Below are 15,829 nucleotides of genomic sequence, written 5' to 3'. Positions count from 1 at the left end.
TGGTGTGGCAGAAAGAAAAAAAAAAAATCAAACATCCATTCCCTTCCAGCAATCTTATCCTTCTTCCCAAATCCCCTTCTCCTGACACCTCTGCATGGACAGTTCCAGTCCAGCCTCCCTTTCCTGCTACCTCCCGCCTCTCCAGATTCCCCCTGCCCGCTTCACTCAGCACCAGCCTCAGGGTCTGTGGTCTCCCCCAGTGCTTAGCACAACCACTGACCCTGTTCCGATGCTCAAGGGGTCTCAGTTCTGGGGGGGGACACTGAGCAGTGAGGTCACTGCTCCACTGTCTTCACACCTGGAGGCTCTTTATATCAGGGTCCAGCTCCACTACTCTGACAGAGACACCCCAGAATAAATAGTGACCTAAACAAGATCAGAATTGAAGAGCCTCAGCACCCGCTTTTCTCTTGTCTCAGCACCGCCCCCCTCCCACCCCCCAGTCCTTTAAAGCCCACGTCCCCCCCTACTCCCACTTCCCAGGCCAGCACGCAGTCACGGGCACTTCCAGCTGCAGGGGAGGCTGGGACATGCAGTCTCCAGCTGGAAGGCATTTTGTGTTTCGTATTTTTCTTCTTGTTTTCGTCTTTATATGGAGGTGAAATCCACATAACGTAAAATTCACCATCTTAGAGTGAACAATGCAGTGGCATTAATTACAGTCACAATATTGTGCAACCCTGGCCTCTGTCTGGTTCCAGAACGTTTTCATCACCTCAAAAGGAAACTCGTCACCCTTGGAAGTCACTCCCCATTCCCCACCCTCCCCTGAGTCCCTGGCAACCACTCTTCTACTTTCTGTCTCTGGATTTGCCTGTTTTGGATATTTCATATAAATAGAATCGCGAAACATGTGGCTTCTGTGGCTGGCTTCTTTCACTGAGCACGATGGTTTCAAGCCTTGTCCACATCGTGGTGTGTATCAGGGCTTCCTTTTTATGGCTGAATAATATTCCATTGTGTGGATGTACTGTGTCTTGTTTACCCACTCATTCGTGGACGGGTTGTCTCCACCTTTTGGTGATTTTGTGAACGAGGCTGCTGTGAACATTTGTATACAAGTAGTTGTACACGAATACACGTGCAGTGTTACGCTAGATGAAAGCACTTTGAGGACTATGACTAGTTCCATGGGTCATAGGTAACTAAGTCTCTGTTTAACCTTCTGAAGTCAGTGTTGTTTTTTTTAATTGTTTTTTGATAAGTGATTTATTAGAATAGATGCTTGCGAGGTTTACAGGCAGGCGGGCGAGAGGCTGCCACACTGAGAACTCAGTGGGCTACAGTTTTATCATCAGAGGAAAAGTGAGGAGGGGGAGAAGACCATCTTCTTCTTCCTTCTTGAGTAGACATCAAGCTTCCATCATCATTTCCTCCTCCGCATCAGGCCTTCTGAAGGCAGGGTTTTATTTTTAAAGAAGGGGGTTGAGGTGGGAGGGTATGAGCAGATCCTCATTAGTGAAGCACTCACTGATGAAGAGCAGGACTGAAAGGAAAACACAGGAGGCCCCTCTGTCCGGTACCTCTCAGGAAGCACCCCCCCCGCCCACCCCCCGCAAATCACTTTAACATGCCCACAGTCCGGTCACTGTCCTGCCCAGCCAAGACTTGGCCTGCTCCAGGAAACGGAGATCTTTACCGTGGGAAGAGACAGCAGAGAAGAAGCTTTTCGTTGTCGTTAAGTAGGCCTCCCGTTACATGGTAGCCAACCTCCCGAGAAGTCGACTGGGACTCAGGGGTGTTCCCCATGGGGAACTGAGGATGGCTTCAGCAGGAGGTGACGACTCTGCCCCTGTCCTGGCTGCAGAGCCTCACAGCAGTGCTGTCTTAAGGGTGGGACATGTCAAGACAAGGTCTGAGGAGGACACAGGCAAACACTGTGAGCACTTCATTAATAGCATGTTTGCAAAGACACCACCTTGCACGTGTGGCTTCACATCTTCCTCTTCTGTGAACAAAGGAGGGGCTTTATGGTCAGTTTAGGGAAAACAAAAAACCAAGGACATGATGGCACTGGTGACACTAAGGAGGAAAGTGATGAAGGGTGGCTGGGGAAGCAGTGTCTGGGGCCACCCCTCTGGCCCAGCCCCGAGCTTCATGCCATGCCAGGGCTGAAAAATAGAAGAATCCTATCTGGTGGGAGAGAGCAGGCAGGAAACAGAAAACAATGCCCACACAAGACCCCCAGTGTGGTCTCCACAGTTCCTTCCCAATTTGGGGGTGTTCATTCCTCTCCTGACCCTGGGACACCCCACCCTCCAGTTCCAGGCCTGTCTTTTCCCAGCTCCCCTTCTCTCATCCACAGGTGTAACAACCGCACCCAGTGCGTGGTGGTCGCTGGCTCCGACGCCTTTCCGGATCCCTGTCCCGGGACCTACAAGTACCTGGAGGTGCAGTACGACTGTGTCCCCTACAGTGAGTCATCTTGTTCCTCGTGCGGACACGGGCCCTTCCCCCTCCCAGAAGCGAGTGAGGAGGAGACACCTTGAACACACATACACACACAGGGCCAAGTTGGGGCCAGGCACACAGGGGACAGCTGGGCCTGCTCCCCGACTCACGTGTTCTCTTCACCCATAAACCCTTGTCCACTAACCCCACCCTCACCCTCTGTCCCCATCCACTGGGTACCTTCTTCAGTGCCTGCTCACCCTGCTTCTTCACATGCCCTTGGTTTATATACACACTTCGAGGCCACACCCAGGTACTCCGCTTGGCACACTTATTCCCCTCCTCTCCTCTCCCTGGACCTTGACCTCACTGCCCTCTACTCCCTCTCCCCCCTCCTCTTCTCACATCCCTTCCCTTCGTGACCACCTCTCACACGCCTGCTCTTCCCTCCCACTCACCCCACTTCCTCTCAGCTCCCTTTCCTTTCTCTTGCCCCCCTCACCCCTCACATGCCCCCACTCCTGCCCCTTCCCAGTCCGGGAAGCTGGACTCTGCCCCCATACAGAGGCGGACCACCCTCTGAGGCCTGGTGGCAGATCTGGTGTGACGGGCTAGGGGCATCTTCCACAGATTCCTGACTCTCGGTTGGTTTCCCCACTACCACGATAGTCCTTCCCATCTGCAGAGGAAGTGCCACCATGTTGGACGGCGGGTGGCACCCAGGAAGCCTGAGGAAGGAGATCTGGGGAGCCGGGGGGCTGCCATTCTTGCACCTGGCCAAGGGGAGCAAACAATGACAGGGTCTCTCCTCCTCAGCACCCCACCCTTGACATGGCCCTTCTTTCCAGCCCTCACTCTTCCCTCCCTCCTCCCCATCATCCATGTCCCTCCTCTCCACCCCCAGCTTCACGTAGCCAACCTGGAGGTAGGGCCTCCGGGCAGAGGGGGGAGGAGGCAGGGCCACCAGAGGGTCTGAGATTGGGGGGCAGGGGTGGGGGAGCAGGAGGCCCTGTGACTCTCCCTCCTCTCCCCTCCCATCCCAGCCTTCCCCCTCCCCCAACTTTTGATTTCTCCTCGCAGGTGACCACGGACGTGCTGGGGGAGACGGGATCGCTTATGTGCTTCCATAACCTTCTTCTTTTACTCCTCACCCTTTCCTTTCAGCGACCAAGGCCTCCAGCCACTGCCTGAGGGGGACGCCCATCTGAGCCTCGAAGCCTCCCCACAGCACTGGGGACACTGCCCACCCCCCGTGGCTGGGGCAGCAGGGAAGAAGGGCAGGAGCTGGGGAGCGTAGCACAGTGGGGAAATCAGGCTGGGTTCGCGGCTCGGCCTCCGACCCTTGGGTTTTCTGGCTCTGAAACTTGAGCAAATGACTTAACTTCTCTGGGCCGCTGCAGAAGGAGGCAAGAGCCCGGAAGATCGTGTGTGTGAAGCGCCTAACCCGGGGCTGGCCACAGAGGCCGCTCCTGGGGGTGGGGTGCCGGAAGTAAACTCCCCCAAGGCAGAGGCCTCATCTTCACCCCCCAGCGCCCAGACCCAAGCCTGGTTCAGGATGTGCTCAGTCATGGTTTGGGTGCCCTTTCCGTCCAACCGAACCCGTATCTTCCTCTTTAATGGTGGGAGGGGATCAAACACCTTCCCTGAGATGCTGTCAGGAGTACGGAGAATGCGGGTAACAGCTCCTCACGCACCCTCAGCCACAGGTGTGAAGGAAACGGCACCCACTTTTGTTAGCCGTGTGGCCTCAGCCGTGTTGCTTCACTTCACTAATCCTGTTTCCCCGTCTATAGGCAGGGTTCTCAAACGGTTGCCTCCGAGAGGTGCTCAGCATAGTTCCCGGCACGTAGTAGGCGCTGGGCCCTTGGTAGTCGATGCTTTTGTTGTGACGACGCGTGCTTTTTATCAACTATTATTATTGCTATTGGTAATCAAAAATAAAACTAACAAGAGATGACAAACCCAGTTTCTCCTGAGGCAGGTAAGATAAAAGGCAGGAAAAAAAAAATCCCCTGGTCCACGTGGCATTCAAAGCAAGTAGATACCCTGCAGGTAAAGAAGCAGGAAAAAAATTAGAGGGTGTGGGGAGGAAAGGGGCTCAGAGACCTCCTGGAGCCAAACCTCCAAGCGCGGGCAGGAGGGCTCAGGGAATGGGCAGCCCCCAGTCAGGTGGGAGAGAGGAAGCCCCAGCCCCGGGAGAGGCAGGGACACACCCACACCCGCACATTCATAGTCACAGACACAGGGGATGTGTCTGGGGGGCTGAGCTGACTCCTGGTCCCAGAAGAAGAGGGCTGGCGTTGCAAGTGTGATGGAAGCCAGGCCACAGAACAGGGAAGTCAGGCACTCACGTATCCCCCAGATATTTCTCTGAGCACCTCCTGTGTACCAGGCCCTGGATGAGGCGCTGGGAAGGGAGCCAAACACGGCCCCTCCAGAGAGGTGGCAGGAGAGCGAGGCCCTGGTCAGAGGTTCCTAAGGGGCCAGGGACGCAGAGCCTGGAGGGGGAGCAGCCTGGGCAGCCGTCTTGCCCTGGGCTTCAGAGGCTGGGGTGACCCCAGTGCTGGTCAGGGGTGGTACAGGGGCCACCATGGAAAGGGAGCAGTGGGTGTGTGGGGCTCCTCCCACCCCACACAAACAGACGGGACAGGCGCGACTAACGCTGGATTTGCCTTGCAGCTGAGCACAGTCTAACCGTGCCCCCTTCCTCCCCCAGGTGCCGCCTGCCCATCCCAGCAGCAGGCTAGGGAGCTCCCGGCTCCTGGGCCCCCGGGGGGAGCTGGGCAGAGAGACTGAGCCTCGGGCCTGCCCCAGGGGCGTGTGGGAGCGTGTCTGTGCCCCCACCTGCTGTCCTGCCCCGTCTGTGATGTCGCCCCACCCTAGCTTCTTCCCTCTCTGCCTCTGTCTCCCCCACCGGGCTCTTTGAGGCTCAGGGGGCTCTGCCTGTCTGCCTCTCCGTCATTCTGTGTCTGATGCTGCCACCCTCTCTCTGTGTTGGCTTTTGGGGGGTTCTGAGGGTTTGGGGAAACTCAGCTGGACTCTTGCAAGGCCAGTAGAGAAGGGAAAGGAGTTCAGTGTGTTCTCTCTTATGGGGCTGCTTGGCCTCAGGAAGCACTGAACCGCATCCCCTGGGCCCCTGCTTCTAGCAGGAGGGCAGCAGGCAGGGCTGGAGGGGATCTGAGTGGTTCCTCCACTCCCTCCCTGGTGCCCCCATAAGTGGAGCCACCTCCCAGCTGGGGCTCCCCCCTCCCCAGCCCCTGCTGCACTGAGGGTGCCCCTTCCCATCTGAGGGTTCTGTCCACCTGCCTGCCTGTACCCCTCACCCTCCCTCTCCCCCCACCCCATGTCTCTCTTGGTCTCTGTCCTCCCATGTGTCTCCCCGTCCCTGTGACTGTGTCCCTGACACCCTCCCTAGAGGAAAGGACTTGGGGGCGGGGGCTGATGCTGCCTTCGGGGTTGGGGAACCAGGAGTGAGGAAAGAAAGGAAAAGGGGGCGTGTTGCCAGAAAAGAAACGAAAGCAATTTAATCTTTTTTTTTTTTTCTCTTTTTTTCTTGCACATTTTTTTTTTCAATTTGTTTTCTCTCTCTCTTCCGATGCTTAAAGTAGAAGTGGAGCAGAAAGGTAAACGCACTGTTACCAATGCTAACCCCTAACTCAGACTTTGTTTTACCTGTACCATACTTATGTGACCCGCCCTCCCCTCCGGCCCCTTCTTCTCCCCCCATCCCCAACTTGGTCCAGTCGCTATCCCCCACCCCGGTGTCCCCCTGGTGGGGCCAGCCCTGGTGCGGCTGGGCGACTGCACCCTCCAGACACCCGAGGAAGCCCCTCTCTGAGCTCGGGCAGGACCTTCTGTCTCTCTCTCTGCCTCTCTCTCTCTCTCTCTCTCTCCCTGTCCCTCCTTCCTAGTCCCTGGCCCTTGCGGGGGGACCTGGCCTTCTCTCATACTTCTTTTGCCTCCTTCAGGAGAAGTGTGTAAACATCCAGGGCGGGTGGGGAGGGAGGGACCCCCTTCCCTGGCTCCCAACGGGGGGGGGGCGGAGGGCACCGGGTGAGCCGTCTCTCTCCTCTCTTCTTCCTGCCCCAACTTTTGTAACGTGTCCAGTTCGGGGGCAGGGGGAGGCAGGGTGGAGGGGACACTTTTGTTTTCCTTTTGGGGAGCAGATTCCTTCTCTCTCTTTCTCTCTCTCTCTCTCTCTGGCTCCTGGTGGCTTAAGTTCCTTCTGGTTTGGCGTTTCCAAGGCCCAGAGCTGTTTTGGAGCACGGAGCACCAGTTTCCCCCACCCCCAACCCCTGTCCTCCACCAGCGGGGGGCCCAGCCCTGGGGAGGGGTGTAAGCTGTCCCCAGCCCGGGGAGGGCAGCCTGCCAAATTGGGGCAAGGGGGTGGGGGTGGGCCTCACGGTTGGGGGAGCGAGGGGCGGGGGAGCGTTTTCTCTGGTTCTGAAATACTTGCGAAGCTGCAGTCAGGGTTTCTTCTGGGCTGTTGTGGTTAGAGGACCAGGGAGAGGGGGGCGGGGGAGGTATAGGCTGGGTCTGGGGACTTCCATGAGCACCGTAATTTCTTGCCGGTGAAGCCTTAGCAGAGCGGGGAGGAATTCCACGGTGGGCAGGGCTGACTGTTATTGGAGTCAGGCAGGGTTTCAGCTGCAGGCCTTGGCTGTTGGGGATGGTCACTTCCTCCCCTGAAGGTTTTGGGACATTTACAGCTCTGAGGCAGGTAGCAGGGAGCAGGGATGGAAGAGATGACCTTACAGGATCACTTTTGCCTTGAAATTACGGTGGTCCGTGGAGCATCCCCTTTGAGGGAGGTGGGGCGGGGTCCCTCCAAGCTGCTCCCCTCCCCCTCGTCCCTTCCCCCATCTCATAGATGCCTGGGCCACCGGCCCACTGCCCCGCCCCTCACTGCACCCCTCTACTCTCTCCCTCTCTCTCTCCTGGAGTCTCTCTCCCACCCAGCACCAGACACTCTTCTTGCAGGCCCGGTGGTGGTTTGGATACAGCAGCCTGGGATCTTTTCTCTTCAAGGGGCGGGTGGGAGGAGGCTGGAGGGCAGAGGAGGTATTGGGAGCTTGGTGCTGGGGCGGGGTCCTTGCTGGCACAGGTCCCAGGCAGACCCTTCCTCATCTTCTCCCCCTCCCCCAGGGTAACCTCTAACCACATTTTCCTCCACCATGCCCTGCCAACCCAGCCAGGCTCTGAAACCTCCCACTGTCCTCCACACACACAAACACATCTGCTCGGGTGTCACAGAGCTGGCGGGAGGGCCTAGCTTGGGGAGAGGGGAGACCCAGGCACAGAGGAAAAGGGCAGAGGCCAGTGTGCTGGACAGAAGGTGCAGTCCAACCCCTCAGGGCACTGGGGTCAGGGAGATGGTGGAGCCCCAGGCTCCCGTCCCCCTCCTAAAACAGGGCATGTTCCTGGCTACTTTGTGCCTGGAGACCCTTGGGTCAAAATGTCCCTGATGCTGTGAAGGGAGGGCTGGATATCCCCACCCACCCTCCTAAGCCTGCTGAAGAGTGAGGCTGGAAGTGGGGGAATGAGAATTGGTTCCTGTCCAAGCCCCTCTAACCACTGGGGCCACCCCTCCCCCCCAAGCCGGCACCAAGTCCCAGCCCTCCCTGTCCCCTCGGGGCCAGCTGCTTTGGTGACAGGCCAAGCAGGAGCAGAGAATTCACTACAAACTCTCACCCTGGCCTGTCTGTGGGTTCTGCTAGCTGGGAGGTGAGAGGGAGGCTCCCAGCCATCCTGGATGGAGGGATGTCACCACTATGGGAGGAGAAGGGGAGCCTGGCCACACTGTGAAAGTCCGGACCCCCACCGGGTCAGTAAGGGAAGGCTAGGAGTAGGTGGCGCTGGGACGTGACTGGGCAAGGGTGGGCAGGCTGTTGGTGGCCAACGAGATGCAGTTGAGGTTTTCCTCCTTTTCAGGGAATGGGGGGGTGGGGCGGGGCCCCCCACCTTTCTGACATCAGCGCTGCCTTGGTCCCTCCTCCCGAGCCGGGGATGGTTGCAGGTAAATCGGGGTCGGGGCAGGGGAGGTGGGGGGACCTGTCGGGGGCGGGCTGGGTCTTTATCCTAGCACCTGGTTCCCTCCCTTGCCCCCTCTGAGCTGGACCTGGGACTGCCCCCCCAAGGGACCCTCAGTCGGGCCTGGGCCTTGGAGTGAATTCTCTGCTCACCCCGCTCTCTCCTCGCCAGCACTAACCCTTTCTTCCCAGGTGCTCTCCGGCGTGCCTCCCTTGGAGCCAGGACCTCGCCGAGCCCCACCCCCCACCCCCACCACCACCTTGTCTCTCTTCCCTCCACACAGCTCTCCTCCCCTCTTCCCAACTCTCCCGGGAGTCCCCTCCCTCCCCATGTCCTCCCCCCTACCCCTGTGCACCAGTGTCAGTGTCTGCTGCTGAATAAACCCCATGAGAGACCCTGCCGGCTGGGGGCAGGGCTGGGCACCCTCAGGAGGGGCTGGACTTCTCCGAAAACCCTTCCTCAGCTACTGATTTCATGGGTACTGGGTGTGGGGGGTGCCACAGGCTGCATCAGGAACCTTGGGTGCCTCTCCCACCCTGGAATAGAAGTGCGCTCCTGACACCCACCCACAGTGGGTACGGAAACATCACTCTACCTTGCAGTTTTTGCAGGAGGAAGAAAATGGAGTTTAAAAAAAAAATCTGTGTCCTGGTGTGGTTGGTGAAGGATGGGACCCTTGACCCTAGCTCTTCCATAGGGGGTGCAGATGATGGCGAAGGGGCAGGGCCCTGAGTCCCTGGAGCCTCAAAGCCACCCGTGGCTGCAGTGAGGAAATCTTTCCACCCCTCGCTTAAGGCGCACGAGGTCGTCTCTCGGATGGCTCTTGCCAAACCCTTATCCCCAGCCTGTGGGGTCTCTAGCAGCCAGGGAAGGAAAGAGGGGCACCACCTCCCCCCACTAACCCTGCTCTTAATGGCCTCCAGGGTTGACATCTCCAGGGAGAGGGGCAGCTGGGCGGGGCAGGGGTCCCAGCCCGGAAACCCCCTTCCCATCACCAGCCCTACCAAGCAACCGTGACTGCAGCAGCAGGAGGGGACAGCCTGGCACCCCCCTGGCCGCGTGACCAACTTGCCTCTCTCTCTTCCCCTCCCTCGCCCCTGCTCCTCCTCTCCCCGTGTCCTTCCCGCCCACCCGCCTGGCCCAGTCTTCGTGTGCCCAGGGACCCTGCAGAAGGTGCTGGAGCCCACCTCGACACACGAGTCGGAGCACCAGTCTGGCGCATGGTGCAAGGACCCACTGCAGGCGGGTGACCGCATCTACGTCATGCCCTGGATCCCCTACCGCACGGACACGCTGACCGAGTACGCCTCATGGGAGGACTACGTGGCAGCGCGCCACACCACCACCTACCGCCTGCCCAACCGCGTGGATGGCACAGGCTTTGTGGTCTACGACGGCGCCGTCTTCTACAACAAGGAGCGCACGCGCAACATCGTCAAGTACGATCTGCGCACGCGCATCAAGAGCGGGGAGACGGTCATCAACACCGCCAATTACCACGATACCTCGCCCTACCGCTGGGGGGGCAAGACCGACATCGACCTGGCCGTGGATGAGAATGGGCTGTGGGTCATCTATGCCACCGAGGGCAACAATGGGCGGCTGGTGGTGAGCCAGCTCAACCCCTACACGCTGCGCTTCGAGGGCACGTGGGAGACCGGCTACGACAAGCGCTCCGCGTCCAACGCCTTCATGGTGTGCGGCGTCCTCTACGTGCTGCGCTCCGTCTACGTGGACGACGACAGCGAGGCGGCCGGCAACCGCGTAGACTACGCTTTCAACACCAACGCCAACCGCGAGGAGCCCGTCAGCCTGGCCTTCCCCAACCCCTACCAGTTCGTCTCTTCTGTTGACTATAACCCTCGCGACAACCAGCTCTATGTCTGGAACAACTATTTCGTGGTGCGCTATAGCCTGGAGTTTGGGCCACCGGACCCCAGTGCTGGTGAGGACAGCTCAAGTTCGCTCCCAAACGCCCCCTTGGTCCCAGGGTGGGGGGTACACTCTGTGAGCTGTTTGGGGACCTGGAGGTGGGTTCCGGGGAGCCCTGGAGGTCACAGACATGGCAGTGTGACAGAGGCTGTTTTAAGCAACCAGTTAGCTCCTCTGATCCTCGCAGTCTATGAGACAGGGCTTATTACTGCCCCATTTTACAGATGAGGAAACCCAAGCAACTGCGTGCATACGGGATGAGTTTGCTTATTTGAGGATTTGGACTGAGGACTCTGGGCTCCTAGCCAGGCTGCACTATGTCTCCTAGAGGCCTGTGCATTTTGAGCTCTGGAACCCCTTCAACCAAAATCTTGGGTGGAAGCCCAGTATCAGTAAAACAGCAAAGCTGAGCTGCTGCTGTTGGCCAGGATTGGGGGGCCTTCCACAGCCTCATTCTGCCCACTGCGCTGCGCTGAACCAGCTCTGAGCAGCCCCGCAGCTCCAGGGAGTCCCATGGAATCCAAAAGGAGGAGCTGAGACCCCCAGAGGGAAGGGACGTGGCCAAGTCAGACCAGTGTAAGAGTAGAATGAGGATGGGAGGTGGCTGTGTTCAGCAGCCTCCAGACACCTCCTTCCTGGCCTGTCCCCAGTGGTTGCTCTCTCAGACTTCAAAATACAAATGAGTGAATTGTTGCTACCTTCTGATGCTTTAGATAGTCACAGGGGTTCAAGGGACGTCTATGGGCAGAGAGAGGTCAGGGGAGATCTCCCAGAGCTAGTGTCAACCAGGATATCTTTCAGTAGGCCTCAAGCATGGGGGTAACCCTATCTTATATCCCCTCTCCCTTCCAGGCCCAGCCACATCCCCACCCCTCAGCACTACCACCACAGCCCGGCCCACACCCCTGACCAGCACGGCCTCACCCGCAGCCACCACCCCGCTCCGCCGGGCACCCCTCACCACGCACCCTGTGGGTGCCATCAACCAGCTGGGACCTGACCTACCTCCAGCCACTGCCCCGGCCCCCAGCACCCGGCGGCCCCCTGCCCCCAATCTGCACGTGTCCCCAGAACTCTTCTGTGAACCTCGAGAGGTGCGGCGGGTCCAGTGGCCAGCCACCCAGCAGGGCATGCTGGTGGAGAGGCCCTGCCCCAAGGGGACTCGAGGTGAGTGCAAAGCCAAGGTTACCTCCACTGCAGCTGGCCTGGGGAATGGCCACTGTTGGTCTGGCCAGGGAGGGGACGGGGGACAGGGGACATGCCCTTAACTCAGCTTAGCATAGATGCACTTACCTACGCATCTCCCCTGCTCAAGCGGGGGTTTTATGCAGGGGTCATGCCTGTCATCGGCAGATGCGTCCTCAGAGCCCAGCAGAGCTCCCAGGACAGAGCAGCAACTCAGTGCCCCCTGCACCATCCCCTGTCCCCTCCTGCAATACTGATCACCTTCCACATGCAAAGCGCTGGGTGGGCCCTGCGGGGAGCCCATGGGAGGTGACTTCAGTCCTGACCTCAGATTGAAATGGAACAGGCCCAGGAGCAGCTGGTGGCAGGACACAGCAACTGAAGGGCCAGAGAAGGCGGGGCCAGGACCACATGCTTAGGGATCCGAGAGGAGGGTCAGAAGAGGCTTTGTGGGGGTTGTGGGGGGGCTTCCAAGATGGGCTTTGCTAGGAGGTTCTAACTGTAGTAGGCAAAGATGGAAGAGAAGCCGAGAGGGAGGGTATAAGGGAAGTGAGGGGTGGCTTATGTCACCTCAGAGTGACACTTCTCTTGACTGTCTGGCCTGCTTCATGTCTGGTCTTCCATGTTCCCCTCACCCACTCATCCCCCTCTCTCTGTCATCTCATTTCTCCCTGCTTTGGCCCATCCTTCTCTCCTTCCCTGTGGCTCCCTTCTCTGTTCCTGTCTGTCTGTCCCTACAGGAATTGCCTCCTTCCAGTGTCTACCAGCCCTGGGGCTCTGGAACCCCCGGGGCCCTGACCTCAGCAACTGCACCTCCCCCTGGGTCAACCAGGTGGCCCAGAAGGTACCAGCAGCAGCTGCCCTTCCCAGACAGGCACATGTGCTCACACAGCAGGCCCTGGGTGCCCGGCCATAGGGCACAGTGGGGGCAGTGGAACAACTGGGGAGATAAGCAGGGGTCTACTCCCTGGCCTACAGAAGGAGCAGAGATAGATGGGGAGGGAGAGGGCAGACAGGGAGAAGGGGAGCAGAGAGAGGGATGAGAGGGGCTGAGCAGGCCGAGCCTGTGAAAAGGGAAGCAAGATGGTCCCTGACAGAGCCGGGGGCTCCCACTCCTGCCTCACACAGATCAAGAGTGGGGAGAATGCAGCCAACATTGCCAGCGAGTTGGCCCGCCACACCCGGGGCTCCATCTATGCGGGTGATGTGTCCTCCTCTGTGAAGCTGATGGAGCAACTGCTGGACATCCTGGACGCCCAGCTGCAGGCCCTGCGGCCCATTGAGCGCGAGTCGGCCGGCAAGAACTACAACAAGGTAGGGCCTGGCTGCAGGGCCAGTGGGACAGGGGCCACTGCCCTGGGAACTTAGAAGATATCTGGCCTGGTACCACAGAGCTGGGCTGCCACCCACGGTGGTGAGAGGAGGAAGCACAGACCCCAGGCCTACTGGGGTCTCTCTCCTGGACTGCCTGGACGGTCCCGGGGGTAGGGGCTCCCTTAGGAATGGCTCTGGCTCATGGCATAGCCCCAGGTCAGTAGAAGAGACAAAAGAGGAAGCTACCTGGGGCCCAGACATGAGTACTGTGGTTAGAGGAGTGGGGCTAGGAAACCAGCCCTGACAGCACCTCCATCTCTTTCCCCAGATGCACAAGCGGGAGAGAACCTGCAAGGACTACATCAAGGTGAGGCCCAAGGGCTCCTGCCGGCCGAGGGGGTGGGGCAGCCCTTGTCACTCCTGGGCAGGCCCCAGGTGGCACTGGGGGTGGAGATTCTGAGAAGGAGGTGCAGAGCCCAGCTCAAGGAACTGGAGGATGTAGGGAGAATCACAGCACTTCCCACCACCACCCCCCTCCCCTGCCCCCAACCCTTGCAGGCTGTGGTGGAGACAGTGGACAACCTGCTGCGGCCGGAGGCTCTTGAGTCCTGGAAGGACATGAATGCCACCGAGCAGGTGCACACGGCTACCATGCTCCTGGACGTCCTAGAGGAGGGCGCCTTCCTGCTGGCAGACAATGTCAGGGAGCCTGCCCGCTTCCTGGCCGCCAAGCAGAATGTTGGTGAGTGTTACGGTCAAGCTGGGGCAAGTTTGGGAGCAAATCTTGAAAAGTGGGGCCCACTTTTCAAGATTTGCTGGAGACCAAGGGGGATACCCTGGCCCTTGACCTTGGGCCTCTTGCTGCAGCCTGGGCCTCTGGACTGTGGACAGACCCCAACCTTGTGTGCCCTGCCATCCCCTGTCCCCACAGTCCTAGAGGTCACAGTCCTGAACACCGAGGGCCAAGTGCAGGAGCTGGTGTTCCCCCAGGAGTACCCGAGCGAGAACTCGATCCAGCTGTCCGCCAACACCATCAAGCAGAACAGCCGCAATGGTCAGTGGGCGAGCCCTGTGCCGGCAGCCCTGTTCCTCTTACGGAGAACAGCAATTCTTAACTTTTATTAGATCAAAGATTCTAAGAGGTTGGGACCCATAGCAACACAGAGAGGTGTCCTTCATTCAAGCTAGTGTAACACTTCAGGGGGTTCATGGGGGCCCCTCCAAAGCCCCACAGAACCTAGGACACTTTGCAGTTTGTAGGGCTCACTCCCGTGCAGTAGCAGTTGATCCTCATAGTTCAGAGAGGATTGTGCCACTTGCAGTTAAGGCCCAGAGAGGTTAGGGATTGCTCAAGGTCACACAGTAAGTTAGAGGTGGGCCAGGGACCCAGCCAGTGTGTCCTGGCCCACTGCCCTGCCATTGGGAACTGCCTGTAACTGAGCAGTGGTCCCTCAGAAGGCCTCCCAGAGCCCCATTTGCCTGGGGTGCAGCCTGGCTTCAGAGGTCCTGGCGGCCAGCCTGGCTTGAGCTGCACACCAGCCGGGGGCTGATGACATGCCCCTCTGCGCCTGTCCTCCCCAGGGGTGGTCAAAGTCGTCTTCATTCTCTACAACAACCTGGGCCTCTTCCTGTCCACTGAGAATGCCACGGTGAAGCTGGCAGGTGAAGCGGGCCCGGGGGGTCCGGGGGGCGCCTCCCTGGTGGTGAACTCGCAGGTCATCGCAGCGTCCATCAACAAGGAGTCCAGCCGAGTCTTCCTCATGGACCCTGTCATCTTCACTGTGGCCCACCTGGAGGTGAGCTGAGGTGCCCCCTCCCCCTGCGAGGGTCCCAGCATCCTCCACTTTCCCAGGCTGCGTATCCCCACCAATGTGTGTTTGTCCACCCCAAGAGCAAGTTACAACCCCTCCCTGGGGCATCAGCCTCCCAGCCCCCACCTCAGCAGTTTGGGCCATTTATCCCCAGAGACCTGACTGTCACCTGGAGCCCAAAGCCCCAGGCACTTCTCTCCTGCTTGTCGCTATCCCCGTAGCTGGGTGTGGGGGCTGGAGTGGGACTCCCCGGATCTGACCCCCCGGCCACCACCACACAACAGGCCAAGAACCACTTCAATGCTAACTGCTCCTTCTGGAACTACTCGGAGCGTTCCATGCTGGGCTACTGGTCAACCCAGGGCTGCCGCCTGGTGGAGTCCAACAAGACCCATACCACGTGTGCCTGCAGCCACCTCACCAACTTTGCCGTGCTCATGGCTCACCGCGAGATCGTAAGCTGGCCGGCGCTCCGCTCCTCTGGGCGGGCCCACTTGCTGGCCTGGCTTTGCATGGCATCATAGAGAGCGCTGCATGGGCGGTAGGCGCCAGGGAAGGCCAGCTTTGTGGGCATGGGGGGCCCGAGTCTTGCCCAGGACATGAGGCCACACATCTGGTTCTCTCTGGTCACGGTCCCACCTTCTCCCAAGGCACTCTGGAGAAGCAAGTTGGTGTCACCTTTGTCATCTCTCCACGAGCCTTCCAGAGCATGAGGAAGTGAGCGCACTGCCTGCAGAGGGGTGGGGGCTGGCAAGTTGGCCAGGGGGGCAGAAGGCTGGGTAGGCTGCACCGGTGATGCTCGTGGCCCGTGGCCTTGCCCATAGCTGGCACCCAAGCTGAGTCCTGGCCATGTGCAAGGCCAGAGGCGCTAAGCACACTCCCTGCTCCCTCCCCCAGTACCAGGGCCGCATCAACGAGCTGCTGCTGTCGGTCATCACCTGGGTGGGCATCGTCATCTCCCTGGTCTGCCTGGCTATCTGTATCTCCACCTTCTGCTTCCTCCGGGGGCTGCAGACAGACCGAAACACCATCCACAAGAACCTGTGCATCAACCTCTTCCTGGCTGAGCTGCTCTTCCTGGTTGGGATAGACAAGACCCAGTATGAGGTGAGTGGGACTCCAGGGCAGGAGCGGACGGGGAGAGAGGTGGCGCCGGCCGGCCAGGG

At 59.3% G+C, this 15,829-nt stretch overlaps 1 protein-coding gene across 2 annotated transcripts in view; it reads left to right on the top strand.

Moving 5' to 3' along the window:
- The window catches only part of ADGRL1 (adhesion G protein-coupled receptor L1), a 44,651-nt gene that overhangs the window by 21,782 nt on the left and 7,040 nt on the right, over positions 1-15,829 (top strand). The window contains exons 4-14 of one of the 2 annotated variants that reach the window (XM_057708077.1): positions 2,306-2,415; positions 9,566-10,366; positions 11,206-11,520; positions 12,279-12,382; positions 12,667-12,852; positions 13,181-13,219; positions 13,411-13,594; positions 13,784-13,906; positions 14,434-14,648; positions 14,948-15,118; positions 15,678-15,770. In XM_057708077.1, coding sequence (XP_057564060.1) covers positions 2,306-2,415; positions 9,566-10,366; positions 11,206-11,520; positions 12,279-12,382; positions 12,667-12,852; positions 13,181-13,219; positions 13,411-13,594; positions 13,784-13,906; positions 14,434-14,648; positions 14,948-15,118; positions 15,678-15,770 — 2,341 coding nt within the window. Of the gene's footprint in view, positions 1-2,305; positions 2,416-9,565; positions 10,367-11,205; positions 11,521-12,278; positions 12,383-12,666; positions 12,853-13,180; positions 13,220-13,410; positions 13,595-13,783; positions 13,907-14,433; positions 14,649-14,947; positions 15,119-15,560; positions 15,771-15,829 lie in introns of both variants that reach the window. The other variant, XM_057708075.1, reaches the window with a different exon arrangement.

This window comes from Hippopotamus amphibius, chromosome 15 (genome assembly GCF_030028045.1).
Source record: "Hippopotamus amphibius kiboko isolate mHipAmp2 chromosome 15, mHipAmp2.hap2, whole genome shotgun sequence".
NCBI classification, from domain to species: Eukaryota; Metazoa; Chordata; class Mammalia; order Artiodactyla; family Hippopotamidae; genus Hippopotamus; species Hippopotamus amphibius.
This window is presented reverse-complemented; position numbering and strand designations above follow the sequence as displayed.